Source organism: Poecilia reticulata, chromosome 15 (assembly GCF_904066995.2).
Source record: "Poecilia reticulata chromosome 15, P_reticulata-male-v2, whole genome shotgun sequence".
Lineage (NCBI taxonomy): Eukaryota > Metazoa > Chordata > Actinopteri > Cyprinodontiformes > Poeciliidae > Poecilia > Poecilia reticulata.
The window spans coordinates 25,731,139-25,750,367 of NC_088844.1; the positions used below are offsets into that span (position 1 = coordinate 25,731,139).

Below are 19,229 nucleotides of genomic sequence, written 5' to 3' on the forward strand. Positions count from 1 at the left end.
TGAAAAGCTACTTAGAAGTTAATTTTGTCTTATTTCAAGACAAAGATATTTGCACTATAACTATACCAAAACTACTTGGTAGGATTTTGTGTTTTTGCAGGGTGTATTCTAAGCCTGGCGGGCCACCAGGCTTTACTTCCGCCCCCGCCAGGCTAAGAGTTTTATGGGCTGTATTTACGGCTCTACATGCTAAAAACATCAGCAAATGAAGTGACAAGTAAATGACAGGTAAAGGATCAAAAAATATTTTGACACTTTAATTAGGGTGAAACAACTGAAGTGCAAAAAATTATATTTATTTATGTTAATTGTTAATATCGTCCAGTAACATAATTATATTGAGATATTTCCAAATTTCCTGTCAACTTTAAACATTTTTTAACTCAAAAACTCGGTGACTGCTCTGCTGTGGGCTTAGCTAGTTTTCTGGGGGGAACCCTGAGCATCTCAATGCCAAACATGTTGCAGCAATTAGTAAATTAGTATTGCTAATGTCCACAGTCCACATTTAAAAAGAAGGATTTTTACAAAGAAGCTACATGAATGATCAGGGATTCAGATCCCAGTCCCCCTACAGTTACCTAAAAATTAAGAATTAAATGTAATTTTTACCATTTATCACGATAGTACCACAAAGTATTGTATTAAATTCAAAGTCGATGTAGAAGAACCAGCAGAATCCGGGTATCCGAGGGAAACCCAGACCGTAACCATGGTGACGTGTTTTCCAGCAGATTCATAAAGTGTGTGTGAAAGTCAGCAGGGAGGTAAGGCGCAGTAGCTGTGATGGTTCCCAGATTCCCACTTGGCCCACTAACAGTTGTTCCCTGACAGTAACAGAGGAAGTCATTCCTCCCCCCCGAGCAAAAACATCTGCTACCTGTTACACAAAAACACACACGGCGAACCGTGGTGCCCCACGCTAGACGGGTTCCAAGGCTAAACACCACGTCCTCACGCACGCACGCACGCACGCACGCACGCACACACACACACACACACACCGTAAACATCCAGCAGAGGATTTCAGACAGTAAAAATGCAGGTCGTATCTGCCGGATCGGGGGCTGTGTGTCAGACGCTCCTCTCCACACGTACTCCAGACTTCTATCTGCCTGCTGCTAATTTTAGTCGCTTCTCCAGCAGCTGCTGCTGGGACAGAGGCTGCATATCAAACACAAACATCTCTTCATCATCTTCACCTGCAGACACGATAACCTGGATATGCATCAGTCGGCAGATAACGCTGAGCTAGCTCATTTTCATCCTGCATTGTTTAGCATCTTCAGTCAGGCGACACTCATTACACTGCAAAAACAAAATCTTATCAAGTTTTTTGAGGTCTACTTTCTGGTGAAAATGTCATAGTACATTTGAAATAAGACAAAACGAACTTACAAGTAGCTTTTCAGAAATGTATAGGGCCTTTTTTAAGTAAATAATTCCTTAACAGTGATTAAAAAATGCACCAGCTCAACTGGCTGATTATTTAACTGGTAACGACATTTTTTCCGTGTTATAAGTGAAATAATCTGCCAATAAAACTCAAACGTTTTCATCGATATCAAGGAATTATTGATTTAAGCTCATACATCCTGCTGGAAAGTAACCTGTAAGTTAGTTTTGTCTTATATGACAAGAACTATGTTTGGAGGAGTTTAAAGACAAAAACACACGGCGATGCTTTTTGTTCTTCCATTTGGGTTTCTATTGCTTCTAAAAACAACCCAATCGCTTTAAAACAAAAGAAACGCTGCCAAGTTTTGGCAATAAATTAATGTTTTTTAGTGTCTAGAAAACGAGCCGTTTCAAAAACCTCCAGAATGTAACGTTACAAAACACCAGGCACTGCCCGTCACCTAGTGAAGTGCAGCCAGTTACCTAGCAACCCAAGCAGAGCTCCAGCACATTTGATCAGCTAGTTTTACCGCTGTATGCGCTGTACAATGGCTGCTGGAAAAGACAAGTGCTTTGTTGTTGACTTGCCATCCAGAAACCACTTGCTGCTTTCTTTTTAGTGGTGCAGGAAGCTCTACTAATGCTTTTCAAAGATGCATGTAGTATAGTTGCTCATCTGTTTGCAGCCATTTTCATTTGTGAACATAAATGTCGAGTTAAGGGGGTTGCGACCAGCTGCAGTTTATTTAAATTTAAAGTGACAGGACCCCCTTAAATAACTCAAAATAGACAGAACTGGTCAGACTAAAATGTCATTAAGAATGATTTTGTACGAAAAACTGTAATAAACATGTTTGGTATAAACATATCCTAAGCTGTTCAAGGAAACATAATAGGTCAGAGCTTTTGAAACTGTAGCCCTGCAAAGATGGGGGTGGCAGCGTCATGCTTGCTGCCAGAGCATTGCATCCACCTTCAGAGTAAACAGCCAGTGTTTTTCAAAGTGTGGGCTGCAATACCTTGAGCAGCCACAAGGGGACATCTTTCTGCGGACCACAGAAAGATAAGGAGATTATATGAGATGTATAAATAGTGTAGTGAGCTTTTGGTGGCAGGAAGAAGGAAATGAATGTCTACACATGGCTTACAGGCATCAGAATCACTACATCTCATAAGTTTATGTCCTTACTGAAGCAGAGAAGATGCATCTCAGTGAATCCAAACTCTGACACGACTGATCTCCAATGGTTGTTTTAACAAATAAAAAAAGACACAAATGTGTCTCATAACTGAAATGTTGTTTTAAACATCACAAGTAGATAAATGTGCCACTGTAGTGGTAGTTTTAGACACAAAAAACAACAACAATTTGACTTTATTTTCATCAAAAATGATCCCTAGAAGATCACAGTTCGGTTCAAATAAGCACGCAGCTCCTGTTTCATCTTATAATTAGAAACCTGGTGGCCGGTGTCTCCGGTAACAAACCCCGAACACGGCGAAGACGAGATACAGGGAAGGACAAAGAGGTTTCCTACGTCCTAGCTCCCATTCCAGGAGACGATTACATCCTGGAGAGACGGGATCCCTGCCTTTCCCGGTGTGAAGAAGTGGAACCAATATGAGGAAACGGACTAAAGAGGAAGGTGGGAACGCTCCCATCAAAGCTGGGAACCGAGTTTACCGGTCGCCATGGCGATTCCCGCTTCATTACGTCACATACAAACACCATAATTTAAGCAGCAGAGGGTAAAACTCACTTTTCAAACATTGGTGAGATATGATGTATACAATCGTTAATTTAAGAGCTGGATGGATTTTTATTCCAGTTCGGCCTCTTTATGCAATCTGACACAAAGTGATTGAAAGCAGAGCTGCTGTGAGTTTGGCCGCATCGCAGCATTAATTTTATACACTTCTCCACACACTGCTTCAGCTTCTGCAGCGAGAAACTAGAGATGAGGAGCGACATGTGGGCGAGTCAAACCTGAACCTTCACTGCAACATAAAGACGATTCCAAAAGTCGGCCTTCTACCACCTGAAGATAAAACAACTAATGTCACAGCGAGATCCAGAGCACATGTCAAACTCAAGGCCCCGGGGGGATTTACTTAAATCTAAGCTAGCTAGTTAGCAAGCTGGGTAATATAACAGCTAGTTAGCGTTAGCCTCAACCACCTAGAACCTGGCAGTTTCTCAATAAACTTAAGACTTGTGATAAACATATTTAAGACCAAATTACATTCTTTTAGGACATTTTAAGGCCTTAGTTTTAGATGAATTTAAGACTTAAGGATTTTTCAGAAACCCTGAATATTGTCGCTCGATGAAATTGGTAATTATTGGTTGGTATTTATTGTGACACACGTATGGTAAGGCATTTATCCCAATAAATGATCAACAACACGATACAGAAGACGAACAATCAGAAATCCATGTTGGAGAAACAGACGGCGATAAACCAGGGAGGATGCGATCGGGAGACATCTGGGGAGCGTCCACACGTGGCAGCCATGACAGCAACACAAACTAAAAACCACTCTCCCCCTGAAACCTCGTCTAGGCTTTTATGAGGCAACCCCTCCGTCCCACAGCGGACCTCCCCGGAGTCCCGACCGCCAGCGAGTGGCGCACACTCCGTCTCATCCTGAAGAAACCGCTGCAGATTGCATTCCCTGCGTCGACCCCTGCGTACCGTAGCTCGCCGCGCCCTCCGACCCCCATCAAGGCTCCGGGAATCCCCCTCTGCCCCTTTTCCTCTGGCAGTGTTGATGTTACAGGCAGACTGTTTGGTTGTGTTTGGTCAGGGTGCAACGACAGAACTAAACACGGGTATTTACCCTGAGATAACCGCCCAGTCTGGATAAGCTCTGTGTGGATTCTGTCCCAGTACAACCAGCAGACTTTCTGTCGTTAAAGGGATTTTCTGTAAAGGCAGGTTATGAGCAGTCAGTATCTTACCTGGGGTAGGAAACTGTTTTCACGTCACTGTTAGGTGATAATTCAGATTGGTAAAAGTAAAAATGGGAATGAAAACCAATCAATCAATTAAACCAAAATAATCAAGTTAAAAATACTTGAGAGCCTAAAAAAAGTCTATACATTTTTTTATATAAAATATTTTGTTTTTTAGTTTGTTTTGGTTTATTTACCTTCTAAACAATAAAACTGAGCAATATTCTAATTAAATATGACCTATTATGCTTCGTTGAACGTTAGGATTGGCCAGTGGCTATACAAAACATTTTTATTTTATTTTTTACATCTTTCTTTTATAAAACAAGATTTTAGTTTGATCAGCTCCGACGTTTCTGAGCTGTTTTAAGACATTTTGTCACTTTAAATCCAAATTAGGATTGAAGTGCAGAAAAAAAAATTCTATACAGATTCCTAGTTCTGGCAATTTTGAATCAATTCAAAATGCTCAAAAACTGATTTTAGTTTCTTAAATGTTTTGTAAAATTACAGTTTTTTTTATTTAAAAAGAACTCAGGCAGCAAAGCCATCCCATACTGCTAATATAAATTAAATAAAAGACTTTTACGCACAAACTTATTTTGGTTTAAATAGTTTGGTATAGTATGTTATACATTTAAATAAATGTCATATTTTTGTTCACACTGTCTTCCTTTTCTCAGTCACATAGTTTAAACAACCTGTAGAGCGTTTGAATAGAAAAACTGGTTTCTGAATTAAAAATAATTTCTGAATCGAATTTTAACCCTAAAAATAAAAAACACTGAAAGATTCACATTTCTTTAAAATGTTTATATTTCTGCACAGTTTTGGCTTAATTACAGTTTTTTACACCAAATGGCCTTTTTTGACTCCAGTTGATGATTAATCGATTACTAAATTAGTTGACGATTATTTCAATAATCAATTAATCACAATTAATCTGATTAATTGTTTAAGCCCAAACCCCACCATCCATCAAAAATAGATTATCTAGTGTTTGTATTTTCTCATATTTTCTCACCCAGCTGTATTTTCTTGTCATGGTAAAGAAATCCTTCTTTCCACCAATAACCTTTTGAAGAATCCAACATTTAGTTTCCCTTTGGGATCAATAACGTAGTTTGAATTGAATTTGAGGGTAAATACCCCACAGGCTGCAGTTTGAGTCCCTGTCAGCGCTGACCTAACTCTGACTCATAAACTGAAACTCAGAGCTCTGACAGGCGAATGATTGAAGTTTTGATTTCAGCTCTAATTGAGAACCTGCGGTTGTTTAAACAACCTATGATTACAGTGAGCGATGTATATTCCCAGTATGAGTGAACTGGTTTGTGTTGATGTGGGTGTGTGGGAGCAGACCTGCAGCAGAGTGCCATGGATGTGGTTTTGTTGGATGTTGGGTCCCGGTTCTGGAGGGAGCTCCTGCAGTAAGGTCCGGACGGTGGACGGGATCTGGGTGACGAGTACGAACGGGACGAGGGCCCGGGCCGCCATCTCTCTGGTCCGGTACACGGCCGACCGACTGCATCTGCACAGCAAACATGGTGGCAGCGTGACAGAAAATCTGTTTAACTGAGACGGATATCGCAAAAGGTCAAAAACCTGAGGTCAGTTTTGTAATTACACTGCAAAAACAGAAAATCTTAATTTTTTGTCTGGTTTCTAATGCAAATATCTTTGTAAACTTGAAATAAGACAACACTAACTTAAAAGTAACTTTTTAGTAAGACATAGAGGCTTGTTTTAAGTAAATAATCCCTTAATATTGATGAAAAGGTTCTTGTTCTGTTGGCAGGTAAATTAACTTAAAGGACGGAAAAGATATCTTATTGTAAGTTAAATATTCTGCCAATGGAACAAGAACTTTTTCATCAATATAAAGAAATTATTTACTTAAAACAAGCATCTAGAGCACGTGTCAAACTGAAGGCCCAGGGGCCAAATCTGGCCCGCCATAGTTTTTTATGTGGCCCTCTAGACTCCAAATTACATCAATAAGTTCCTCCAATTTTTCACAAATCTGCAAAATTCACACAAAAAATCCCCACATTTTTTCTGATTTTACCGCATTTTTTTCTCAAAATTGGTGAAAAACATTGAGTTTAAGTGACTGCTGCCTCAGCCTTCATGGATGTTATAATCCGTGATCAATACGCCGATAAATACAAAGTCTCATTTAACATCATACATTAGCACACATTTTTCTAAATTAGAACCACAAAATCTGTGATTTTGATTGGAAAAAACACACAAAAACAATCAAAATGCTGTAGGGACTGATCAGTGGTTATTTAACTTTAAAGTACAAACAGCTATTTATTGATATTTCAACAGTTTTATGGGTTTTATCAATATATTCTGGCACAACCGGCCCTTTAAGAACATTCAGATGTTTGATTTGGCCCAAAATGAAACTGAGTTTGATGCTCCTGATTTAGATTTTACTATAAAGTTACTTACAAGTTAGTTTTATCTTATTTCAAGTTTACTAGTCTAGTTTTCATTAGAAACTAGACAAAAATACTTGGTAAGATTTTGTGTTTTAGCAGTGTATTAACCGGTTAAGTCCAGACAGTATGTGAGGTTCCTCACGGCTCCACTCTTTATTCAACACCCCTGTGACTCAATTAGAGCTGATTATGGAGAACAGCACCGTTTCTCACCATGTTTACGCTCAAAATGTGACTAAATGACCAAAGTTGTAGTTTAAGGCAGAGTTTAGGACTCAAATGGACTCAATTACCATCAACACAGCTCATCCAAAATGCTCTGTTTGTAAAATATTTATAAATAAATGTTGTTAATGATCTATAAAGTTCGGATTGCCTTGGACCAAAATGCCCTCAGGTCGTCAGAAACCTCTCAGGATTTTACCGTTTTCTCGTTGAACCATCAGTACGTCGCTAATAAATTCACCACTTATTTGATTTGGCTTCTATTTTTGCTTATATCTTACATAACCTTGCTTTCATTCCCTCACCCAGTTCCTCGACTTATTGCAAACCTTACAAAATCAACATCTCCTGGACCTGCAGATGAACGATAAACCCGAATTCAAATATTTTCGAGTCATTAGCTGACCGGGCAGGAAATAGTAAGCGACGTCTTGTTATTGCCCACACGCAGACATTTCCCTCCCACGGTCGCTTGCAGCGCTCGCCGGTAATGCTGAGTATGGCCTGTCACCCTGAGAGTAAAGCTAAAATTAACCTTGTTTACAAGCCGGTAGAGTTTCCTTCTCCGGTGTCATAACAGAGCCGGAGCGGACACGGGGGGAAGGACACGACCAGAACATGAATGAGATAAGACAGACTGGAAGGGGCAGATCCACAGTCACTGGAGGAAGAAGGTAATTTCAGAAAGACTTTGTTTATTCTTTAGCTAAAACAGCCACTTGAAATAAAATAAGCAACAAGCCTAATTCAGAAATTCACACAAAACACAGAAAATGTAGCATCGCTTCATCTCTGGCACAAAAATACAGTCTGAAAACTTTTTCTTTCAGTTTACATTTTTAATCATTTCTAAAACTTTATTTCAGTTTTTTTAATCATTTGAACAAAAAAACTCAGTTAATGGAAATAAATCGATCAGACGAATCAGATTTACTTTAAATCTATCTTCTTGGTTTATCTAAGATGCAACAGACGATTATTTTAGCAATCGATTATTCTACGGATTATAATCTGGCACATTCTGCAGATTTCTCATTTCACCTTTTAATGCTGCGTTCACACAGAACATGTCGCGTCTCTTTAAGTTCGACGTGTGCGCACTTTGTAGTCAGATGCTTGACATTTTGCTCTATCCGGGCGTTGGGACGAGTCGTGGTTTTGCTTTCCTGGTCTCTTTGTATTATGAAACTGAGAAAGTGGCACCAAACTATTCATAACGGAGGCTCAGACGTCTTTGCTGAGCATTTTGTGTTCAGCTTTTATTGAACAAACGACGGCTGAGAACGGCGCGACGCGCGTCGGAGCCTCTCGCCTTTATTTCCTCTCTGTTTCGAGTAGCGGCGGATTAAGTCATGAGATTGTCTTGGTTTTATTTACTGAAATCAACAGAATGTCGGCGTCGGGTGAGTGTTTGAATTCACCAGATAGTTCAGAGGTTTGGTGAGTTTCATAATCTCGCTGAAAGCCGACGACGGTCGCTGTTTACGTCTCAGCCCGGTTTGATGCCCTGCTGACCTGCATCTCCTGGCCGGACACCAACTTCAGCCGCCACTGCGTTACATATCAGAGTCGCTCTGATTGGTTGATGCTTCACGGCGAAAGTTTAGATTTTCCAACTCGGCGTTGAACGCTCAAATCCCTCAAAATGCTTCGACCGCGCAGCAGACGCCTGGTTGAAGCATTTTATAGAATATTATAAATTCATTCGAAGATTAAAATAAAAAAAATTATTCAATGGCTTTTTATATAAGAAAATAAGTATTGCATTTATATTTTAGCGCTTAAAATGCGATAGCATTCCTGCATATTTATGGGTGAAGGTTTTTTTTCTTTAATTTAAGTGTAAAATGTGTATTTGTGCACTGAAATACGTTATACTCAGAATTTCTGAACCGTTTGAAATAAGATTTGTTAGTTTATTTTTACATGTTGACCACAGCAGTCAACATATCTGTCAGTTTTTAGTTCTTTATTATTTATTTTACCTGGGCTAATTGCGTTGACTGAACAAACTAAAGTTGTTTTTACATATTTGACCAAATTTGTGTATTTAAATGTACTGTACTGGTGCAAAGTTATCAAATAAATTAGTAATTCAGTACATTTATGTCTGTGTTTTAAAAAAAACAAACATTTTAAGTGAAGGCAGCACTGTTTCTCTGATCGGTATCGGCTGATATTAGACCCCAGATATCCATTTCAAAAGTGAAAAAAAATGGATCGGTGCATCTTTAGGCTCCAGGAAATCAGACTATTTTTACTTTATGTCATTATACTGTTTGGCACACTCAAAAAAAAACAATTTAAGTTTAATATTTTAAAAATAGAAACGAACCTGACGGTAATAAACTGGCTCAGTCTTCACTTTCTGCCACTCCCCTCCTCCTTTGTGGCCCACATGTTAGCTATCGGTGCCAATTTGTCCCAATGAAGCTGTTTTGTAAAAGGAAATGACAGTTTGGAAGGGTGTAATTTTAGAAATGGCAGCGTCCCCCGTGGGATCCGTAGGCAGACTGTTGACTGGCAACAACGAGGCTCATCTGGGCCTCATTTTCAGAGCAGAGAGAACAAATTACTCCACTGAAACTGCGAAACGAGCCCGGACATCGAGGTGAGAAAGAGGAAGTGAGCCTTTAACTGTAACAAAACCAACGGCTTACTTTACCAATTAAACCGTTTTAGTTGTTGCATAACTTTAAAGGGGCAGAATTATGTGTCTGTGTTAACTTCAGTTGCTATAAAAATGCTACATGTACATCAAATATGACTCAAAGGAAATGTTACGCTTTAAAATTGGGCCTCTGTCCCTTTAAAAGCTCCTGCCCTTCCTGAAACTCAGTCAACACAACATTTCCCCTCTATCAGGACCATAGCAACATTTTTACCAGTGCTGCAGTAAGTGTTTGCTAATTGCTGCTGGCTAGTCTGAAGGAGCTGCTTGTCACGAGGAAGGTGGAAACTCTGAAACTTGGAAACCGCTGATCCAAGAAGGAGCTGCGCCTTAAAGGCGGGGCTATGTTCACCCAGGTGTTTTGCACAGCTGAATGGTTGCCATGGCGATTAAAGGATTTCTCAAACATGCCAGGAAGAATCAATCCAACACTCCAGATATGTTTCTGAGGGAATAACATTATAACACAATGTTGAGCTCAAAAAAGTTGATTTTACATCAAACTGCCCCTTTAAATATTAAATAGAATAAAATAAAAACATTCATGCTCATGGAGTTTTACCAACTTTAAGTAGTTTATAACTATCAACTTTTCTACATCTGGTGAGTTCCTGTCCGTTATCTGCAAATGTAACATCCGTGATGACCCGATTTTTAGGTTTTACAAAATTCCCAATTAGGTTTAGGTTTGGACTTTGACTAGGCCATTCTAACCTATGGATTGCTGAGTCTCCTGTTTACATCCCCAGCTGTAAGACAGATGGGATCTACTTGTGTGTTCTTCTGAAGGTGATTTACTGCACTGTAGTTTATTCAGGAGAGTCAGAGTAATGGGGGCTGAATTCAAATGGATGCTTTTCAGAGTTTAAGTTGGAAAAATGTTGAAAACTGGATCATTTTCCATCCATTCCATAGCTATGGATCACTTTGTGTTGCCTCATCACTTTAAAAGGCTGAAGTTTGTGGTTTCATTGGAAAAAATGAGCAGAATTAAGGGATTTGAAAACTTTTACAAGGCGCTGTATAGTCACTTCTAATGTAGAAGTGGGCTGACTTTCTAAATAATAAAAAAAAAGGCTAAAATTTGACTCTAGGGTTATATAAATGGGAGAAAAAAAATCAAATTCAGCCAAATAAAACAGGCAGCGATAAATCTTAAAACATGCAGCGCCGCAGATGTTGGCTACGCTGAAATAAAATCGGTTCACATCAGTGAAAAGCTTCTCAATGGTCCTGATGGGAACACAATCCCACACGTCGTAATCAGACATGAAACCCAGGAGCTTTTTCCCTGCTGATGGTGAGAGCAGATTTCATTCACTTTCCGCCCAATGAAAAGACAAACACCGATACGTCATCAGCTCCGACGGCGGTCCGCTCGTTAACGCGCAGCCTTTAACGAAGCGGCGAGCGAGCCAGAGACGGTAATCACCATGGCGACAGCAACTGCAATAAACGTGTCCGCTGCTCGTAATCCTCCAGATCGTCGTGAAATGCAAAGACACCAGAAAAATAGTACAAAAAAATATTAAATATCTCAAAAGAGGAGGCAAAAAAAAAGAAAGATCTGATCTCTGTACATAAACGTTTCCCACCGTAAAATTCAAGCACTTTTCAAGGAAAGTTTCCAAACTTTTCCAGCACCAAACTTTGGAGATAAAAGCTATCCAACTGAACTAAAAAAAACAGTTTTAATTCACTGTTAAATTATGTAATTTATTACTGTGGTTTCTACATTCTACTTAGAGAGAGTACTAGAGCCACACAAATAAAAAATAAAAAATTAAATTATGAGAACAAAATTAAATTAGAAGAAAATCTTAAATTTATGAGTATAAAGTCAGTATATTACAAGAATAAAATTGAAAAATTATGAGAATAAAGTGGCAACAATATGAGAATAAAAAGAATTTAGCAAAAAATAAATAAATCCCCCAATTTTAATAACATTGTTTAATGTATAAAATACAAGATGATCAATAAGCTATTAGGAATCATTAATATACATTACAAGGTAAGCTAAATAACTTTTCTAAATTTCTTTCAGTAAATAAAACTACTTTTAGCAATTCTAACTAACCTAAAACAGAAAAGGTTTAGGTTCTTGTTTTAGAAAATGAGACAAAAATGTATCTGTGTCTGAAAATATTTGGTTTTCAACTGTAAATAACGTTTAAATATCAAGAACTTTCCAGTAATTCGTACAGAAAATCCAAGAACTTTCCAAACCTGGAAAACACCTAAACGAAACTCCAGCCTTTCCAAGGATTTTGTGCAGCTGGAGAACTGGCTGATAAAGGAACCGACCGGATCAGACACGGTCTCTCATGATCATGGGACGGGTTGAAGGTGAAAATCGACTCGAGCCAGAAAAGTTGAAGCAGAGCCATGTTTGACTTTTCAAATTCGTGGGCTTCATTTTGGCCAGAAGAGCCGCATTCCTGGCCTGACAGCCACAGAACGGGCCAGAGACCAATTTAGGTCTCCACAGAACATGAGGCTTTAAAAAGAAATGACTCAAAGACTAATTTGCTGAAAGGCGATGGTAGATTATTGCCTCCAATGCAAGTGAGAGAAAGAGGAAACAATCCAGAAGAGAAAGGCTGGATATTCGTTCAGGTAGATGTGAATCAGTCTTACTCCTCCGCCGTGTTAGAGGACATTTTTAATGGATGGCCAGGCCACCAGCGAGAGGTTTGGTGAGAAGGTAGCAGCTGTTTCTGATTATTGGGAAATGGAAAAATAATGTAAAACCATTTGAAGCTCCGTGACCGATCTCCCCTCACCAGGGTGACACATAAAACATCTCGCCAGTTAAACGTTTCTCCGTAAACTCTGACTCATATTTTACTGGGATTTAAGTTTAAGGGCTGGACAATCAATCAATAACATATGAATCAATAGATAAAACGTGTGACAGAATCTTCCAGAACCGCACAGCATTCTGGGGGACGTAGGCAGACCAAAGGCAAAGTCAGTAGAATCATCTCACTCACTCTTCGGTTACCTAGCAACTCACTCATTCTGTGGTAGCCTAGCAACGGCCTGTAGAGTAACTGCCGTGGTTTAAAGTTCCACCACTTAAAATTAAAAAACTACCGGTTGAAGTGAATAACTGTGACAGTTTGACAGAATTTCTGATATTTAAAACTAAAAACTAATAAATAATTATTAGTTTATTTTATTTATTGATATAAAATGCTTACATTGTGATAAGTTTTTCAGTCATTTCATCCAGCACTAATTACACACGATTCTCTGAATCAATCCATAGTAACTGTTTTATAATGTGTACTTTTAGGATTTTTGGTTCATATTTTGGTGTTTTCATATTTAAGTTTCACTTTTTGGTTGAACAAAATGCCCAAAATCTGATGTTAATGTTAAATAAATATTAAAATAAGTGTTAAGTCTAAGTTGGATAAGAAAAGTAACGTATGGAGTAATATGGTGTCTATCCATGGCTAGATTAATTAAGTAATATTAGAAATATTTACTTCATCCTCCTACAAAATTCGATGATCCATGACACTGAAAATCAGTGCAAAATTTAATTATAGCAGTAATTTGACCAAAAAACTCATTAAATACATTAAGCCTTTGCTTAGTAATAGGAAAAGTGTTTGTTTTTTTGTCTTTATTTTAATAAGCTGCAAAACTAAAGATTATTTTAGTAATTGATTATTCTGAAGATTAATCGCATCAAAACATGGCACATTCTACACATTTTCCATTCAACCACTTTTAAAAATGCATTAAAATTAGCAAATGAACAAAATTCCTTTTGTTAAAATAAGAAAATAAACATTCTCAGAGCTTGAAGTGGGTGAAGCTATACCGACTGAGGAGTTTTGGCTAGAACATAATTATATGCAAAGCTGTTTTTATCTTAAATGCAAAACGTATATATATCTTACCTTAATTGCTGCTCTGAATATGTTAGTTTTTTCCTCGAATGACCTGTTATTCAGTCTGTATTCTCCAGTTGAAATTAGTTTCAATTGATTAATCGCGATTAATCGTTTCAGCCCTACTTTTTTTCCACGTTGCCATCACAATGAGGCATTTGTGTGTAATATTTTGAGGAAAAAGATTCATGTAACATGACGCAATGTTGAAAAAGTGAATACTTTCCGGATGCACTGTATTTCACCTTAAAGTAGGGTAAAATTCACTTTAATCACCAACCTGGGCAGCGCGCAAATCAACAAGAAGTAAATATTAGGCTAATTTCGACATAATATAAATGCATTTCACTTTGTAAAGTAAATAACGCCGTGTTGAACTGGAAGCCAAAACATGAAGACAACCATTTTTCCACTCTTCTTCGACACGTCGTCTATTTACAAAGGACAACCAGCTGTTTCTTACTGGAACTGCAGATTACGTTGGAGGGAACACAAGATGCCAACCTTTCAACTGGGTTTTCCAGCGAAAGTCAATTAGACTCCTCCCAAATACTTTCCATAAGTATTTTCCCTCATCTCCAATCCGAAGGGGAAAAAATGAAGGCTGTAACCATAGTTTCCCATTTGTCTGGCTGGTTCACAACAAAAGAAACAAAACAGAACTAAACAGGTCAAACAACCACAGAAGTACAAGACATCACGTGAAAACAAGCCAGATTAGACAGCTGGGGAGTCTCAGCAGACAAAAACAGACTCACAACAGAAAGCTTATCTCGTTTCCACCCATAATAAACATTAAAACGTACAAAACGACAGAGACCTGCAAGATGCATCTGTAAAAATAACAAAAATACTGAACACGTTTATAGAACAGTTATGGAGGCACCTGCATCAACACCAATATAAAGAGGGAAAGTCAGTAATGTTGAGACTGCGAGGGTTTTTTGGTGATGGTGAATTGTTGCACACGTGGAGCTGCAGTTGTGCTGCTGATATTTCTGTGGTTATTGCTTAATTATCTTCATATAAACAGAACAAGCAGCTGAAATAAGCAACAACCAACAGAGAAAGGAGAAGCTGCTGCTCACGTCTAAGTTTTCCAGAAACAACACGCCGCCATATGTAAAAGGTCAAAATACTAATATTTATCATCATGTAATTAGAACAGAAGCTCCCAGCATAATGCACCAATCCCCTTTTTTCTCTTCCAATGCCGATATCTGAGGTTCAGAATTAACCAATACCGATCTAATACAGATAAACAATTCTGAATTTACTTAAAATGTTTCCTTTTTTTGAAACACAGACATAAATGTACTAAATTACTAATTTTGTTGATAAATCTGCCCCAGTACAGAACGAATTGAAATTCGCCACAAACTTGGTCCAACATGTCAAGACAACTTTAATTTCAGTTATAACAATCAATGTAAATAAATAATATAGAAACAAACTGACTACATTGATCAAACATGGAAATAATAAACTGCAACAAATTTTCTGTCAAACGGTTCAGAAGGTGAAAGTAGGAAGTCTAATTATTATGTAAAATAAATAAAGCACAAAGCATAGAATTAGACTACGTAGATCTGCCCTTATGGATCGGCCACATGACCACTGATACCCAATTTAGAATTTTTTTCAGTATTGGGACCGATACAAATATTAATGTTCAATTGGTGAATCTTAAATGGAGGCCATCTTGATTCCATGCCTGATAAGAGATCTGACCCAAACAACTCGCTGCAGTCAAAGTAAATGCTAAACGGTTCTACTTTTCAGGATTTTAAACACAGCAGAAGTGGTTTAATGATTTAGTACGAATGAAAATTCAGGTCTGGCTTTGAGTGTCAGAAACTTTGGGTTTAAAGTGAGAAGTTTCTCACCAAACACAAACTAAAAGAAATCCAAAATGGCCGCCGTTTACATGCTAAAAACAGACATGCTCAGTTATAACTAACTGTTTATTTGCGCTTTTGATTATTTTTAATCATATGAAAAAATACAGAGATACATCACTACTGCTTGCATTGCTAATAGTCGTTAGCTTGATCACTTAGCGACAAATTCCCACATGGGAGTTTAGCCTTTGATACAAATGGAGCACAGATCACTCCTACCTCATGATTAAGGGCCTGAAAGGAGCGAGTCCCAGAGGAGAGGACGACCCATCCATGGGGGAGGGGTAGAGGCGGCTGAGCACCAGCAGCAGCAAAAACAGGCTGGGGTGGAGCGTCACATGACCGCTGTCACTAAACACAAACACACAAATAACTAAATGTTAGCAGAGGCGCTTAGCTGTTAGCTGGCAGCTGCAAAAGCAAGAATGTTTTATATATCTTCGTATCTATCAAGAAGACCTGTTAGACAGAATATAGTTAGGATCATTTAGCTAAATGATGCTAATTTAGTTAGCTTCATTTAGCCAAATGATGGTCATGCAGTTAGCATCGTTTAGCTTGTCATGAGAACAATTAGAATCTGCTGGCTGTAAACAAACTGTAACAACTCATTTACGACTTCACAGTTACACAGAACAGCTAACAGCATTAGCATTGACATAGCTAGATTATGACGTTTGCAGATGACATTGTGATGTGTCCAAGTTCGAGCTGCATAAAACTTATTTAAATGCTACATCACCTTTTGAAAAAAAAAAAAAAAAAAACTCAACTTATAATTTCAGGTAAATATCTGCTGTAAGAAGTTTGTCATTTTTGAAGAACCATTATTTTGTTTTGTTTTTTAGGTTATGAAATAAACTAAATAATCTTGGGGGAAAATTGGAACCATTTTATTTTATGCGCTAGTGATATTTGTTTATAAAATGATTTTCAGTTATGGGTTGTTGATTGTAAAGCAGCAGTTTATTTAGCCTACCATCAAAGGAAAAATGTGGCTTTACCTTTCAAAGTCATATTTTCACATTTGTATAAAAATTATGCATATGTAAATATTGGAGCTGCAACAAATGGTTATTTTAGTGATTCTGTTGATTATTCTGATGATTAATCAATTAGTTGATTAAAATTGGCACAGTCTGTGTAGTTTTTATTTAATCACTTAAGTTTATTTTATGCAATATTAAAAGTATATAAAAGTACAAAGAAGCAAATAATTCGATTCATTTTTTAAATAACAAAAAAAAACATTTTATTACCTAAAATGCAAACTCCAATCAGCAAAATTAGTTGACTATGATTCCAATAATCAAGATTGATCCCATTAATCATTTCAGTCATAGAAAATATGAAATAACTTGAATAAATGTATATTTATTGGAACATTTTTAAATGTCAGTTCCAGCTGACAATTATTAAGTTTGAAGATTAAATATTGAGCTACAAATACAAAATATAAGACAATAAAATATCTATGATAGATGTTGATTACTGACGCTTTAATGTCATCCTATTGTGTAAATTTAATTTTAATCATTATTTTTGGAAAACTCATTGCTTTATAATTATATTTATCAGCATCAATGCCACCTTAAACACCTTCATCATAACCTCATACAGAAACTGTGAGCCATAAACTTTCTTTTATTACACATTCCGACACGGTCGACTCTTCATCCTGAGCTTTTCATCTCCATCTTTTCAACTCTCATCCCTTCCAGCTGAGTCAGAGTGGAACGTTTTCATCTCTGCCAAACCGTTCATAGTTTTCACTCTGACTCACTGGCGGTGCAGAAACACAAGAGGAAATTAAATTTTTACTCCACAAGAGTTTCACTTCTTCTCTTCCTGTTATGTTAACAATGGAGATCAGAAAGAAAGAAGAAAATGTCTTTGTTTATAGAGTAAGGAGGGCTGGCAGCTGCGCTTTGTGAAGGTCTGTAAACATGAACGTTTTGCTTATGTTACCAAAGGTGTGTGAACGCAGCGTCCTTCACAGACGCCTCCCCGCGACGACGCCGTGTGCTTCGCGTTATTTCGCTCAGCAAACGCACACAGAGCGCGTTCAAGTCGACTTCATGGGAAACGAAACCGCAGCCAATTTGGAGGCGGTCAAACATTTAAACGGTCAAAATCAGAGGGACAGGATGTGAGGTCATACATCCAGCAGGAAAAGAAAATGTCAAAATCAGAGGGACAGGATGTGAGGTCACACATCCAGCAGGAAAAGAAAATGTCAAAATCAGAGGGACAGGATGTGAGGTCACACATCCAGCAGGAAAAGAAAATGTAAAAATCAGAGGGACAGGATGTGAGGTCACACATCCAGCAGGAAAAAAAACTGTAAAAATCAGAGGGACAGGATGTGAGGTCACACATCCAGCAGGAAAAGAAAATGTCCTCCCAGAACAAATTTTATGGAGTGGAAGAAAATGTTGGTTTGCGTTCCCTCGTAATAAATTAGCAAATACTCCATGGTCACAAATGTTGATTTAAAATTTTAAATATTTAGAGGTTTAGAGAAAACATATGTATGCATTCTGAATTTTTTTGGTGCAAAAAACTAATTGGAAATCAATTTATTAACCCTTTAAAGTAGGAATGTCAAACTCATTGTCATTTTTTGGGCCAAATCAAAAATCTGAATGTTGTTAAAGGGCCAGAATGCATTGATAAAACCCATTAAACTCTTAAAATATCAATAAATAGTTTTTTGCTTCAGCATTCAATAAATGTTTCTTAAAATTAAATAATCACTAATCAGTCCCTGCAAGATTTTGTGATTGATTTTGTGATTTTGTTTTTGCAAACAACATCACAGATTAACAGATAATTAATGAAATAGTAATGAAAGTTAAAGGTCAATAGGTCAACAACCCCCCACCCCCACGTTTACTTTTACTAAATCAAAATGACCTTTACACTTTCATTAATATCTTCAAAGCAGCACAAACAAAAAAAATTGCTGCACAAACAGTCGAGTTGATTGACACCAATTATGCTTGATTTGAAGAAAGCAGGGGGCTGGTTGACCTTAGAATGACCTCTGGAAACATTTCTTAATATCTTTAAAATGACAGCGGCACAAACAAAAAGTTTACTGCACAAACGTCTGACTCTATTTTGTCTGATTTGAAGAAGGTGGGGAGGCAACTTCACTCAAGTACAAAAACCTTATATTACAGCAGAAGAAGTATTAAATTACGCTGAATGAACTGACCAGTACATCACTGCGAGACAACGCAAAAGGAAAAACATCCTCCATCCTCCGTACGTTTTAACATCTCCAACAATTTCAGGACGTCTTTTTTTTTTTTTTTTTAAATCAGGCTTTCAGAGAGAGGAAATGCAACACTGTGACCTTAAGATTCTGAAATCTCCTCTTAGACGGAAAGGACACGGTCACAGAGACGTAAACAAAAGAATATCTAAAGTAAACCGAAGCTTAAGCTTTCCATTTATTTTGCCTCAGACAAATAAATCACCAGCTCCGTTTCAAAAACCGCTGGAATATGATACAGACGCTGTTTTCCTGGGAAGGGAAGGGAGCTGAAGATAAGATGGAGCGCTGCAACTAATCACTTTAAAAACTCAGAGACTGACCTGGAATAGTGTCTGAGATAAAACCTGGTGCAGCCAGACAGAAATGATCGCTGCGCTGAGATAACGCAGCCAACAAATAAATCTGGAGCCTCAAACTCTGAGCTACATTTGTTT

General features: G+C 37.8%; 1 protein-coding gene across 1 annotated transcript in view; it reads right to left on the reverse strand.

Moving 5' to 3' along the window:
* Nucleotides 1-19,229, reverse strand: part of thada (THADA armadillo repeat containing) — a 118,978-nt gene that overhangs the window by 55,864 nt on the left and 43,885 nt on the right. The window contains exons 28-29 of the mRNA XM_008430387.2: nucleotides 15,732-15,863; nucleotides 5,717-5,885 (exon numbers count right to left, since the gene is read on the reverse strand). Coding sequence (XP_008428609.1) covers nucleotides 5,717-5,885; nucleotides 15,732-15,863 — 301 coding nt within the window. The remainder of the gene's footprint in view (nucleotides 1-5,716; nucleotides 5,886-15,731; nucleotides 15,864-19,229) is intronic.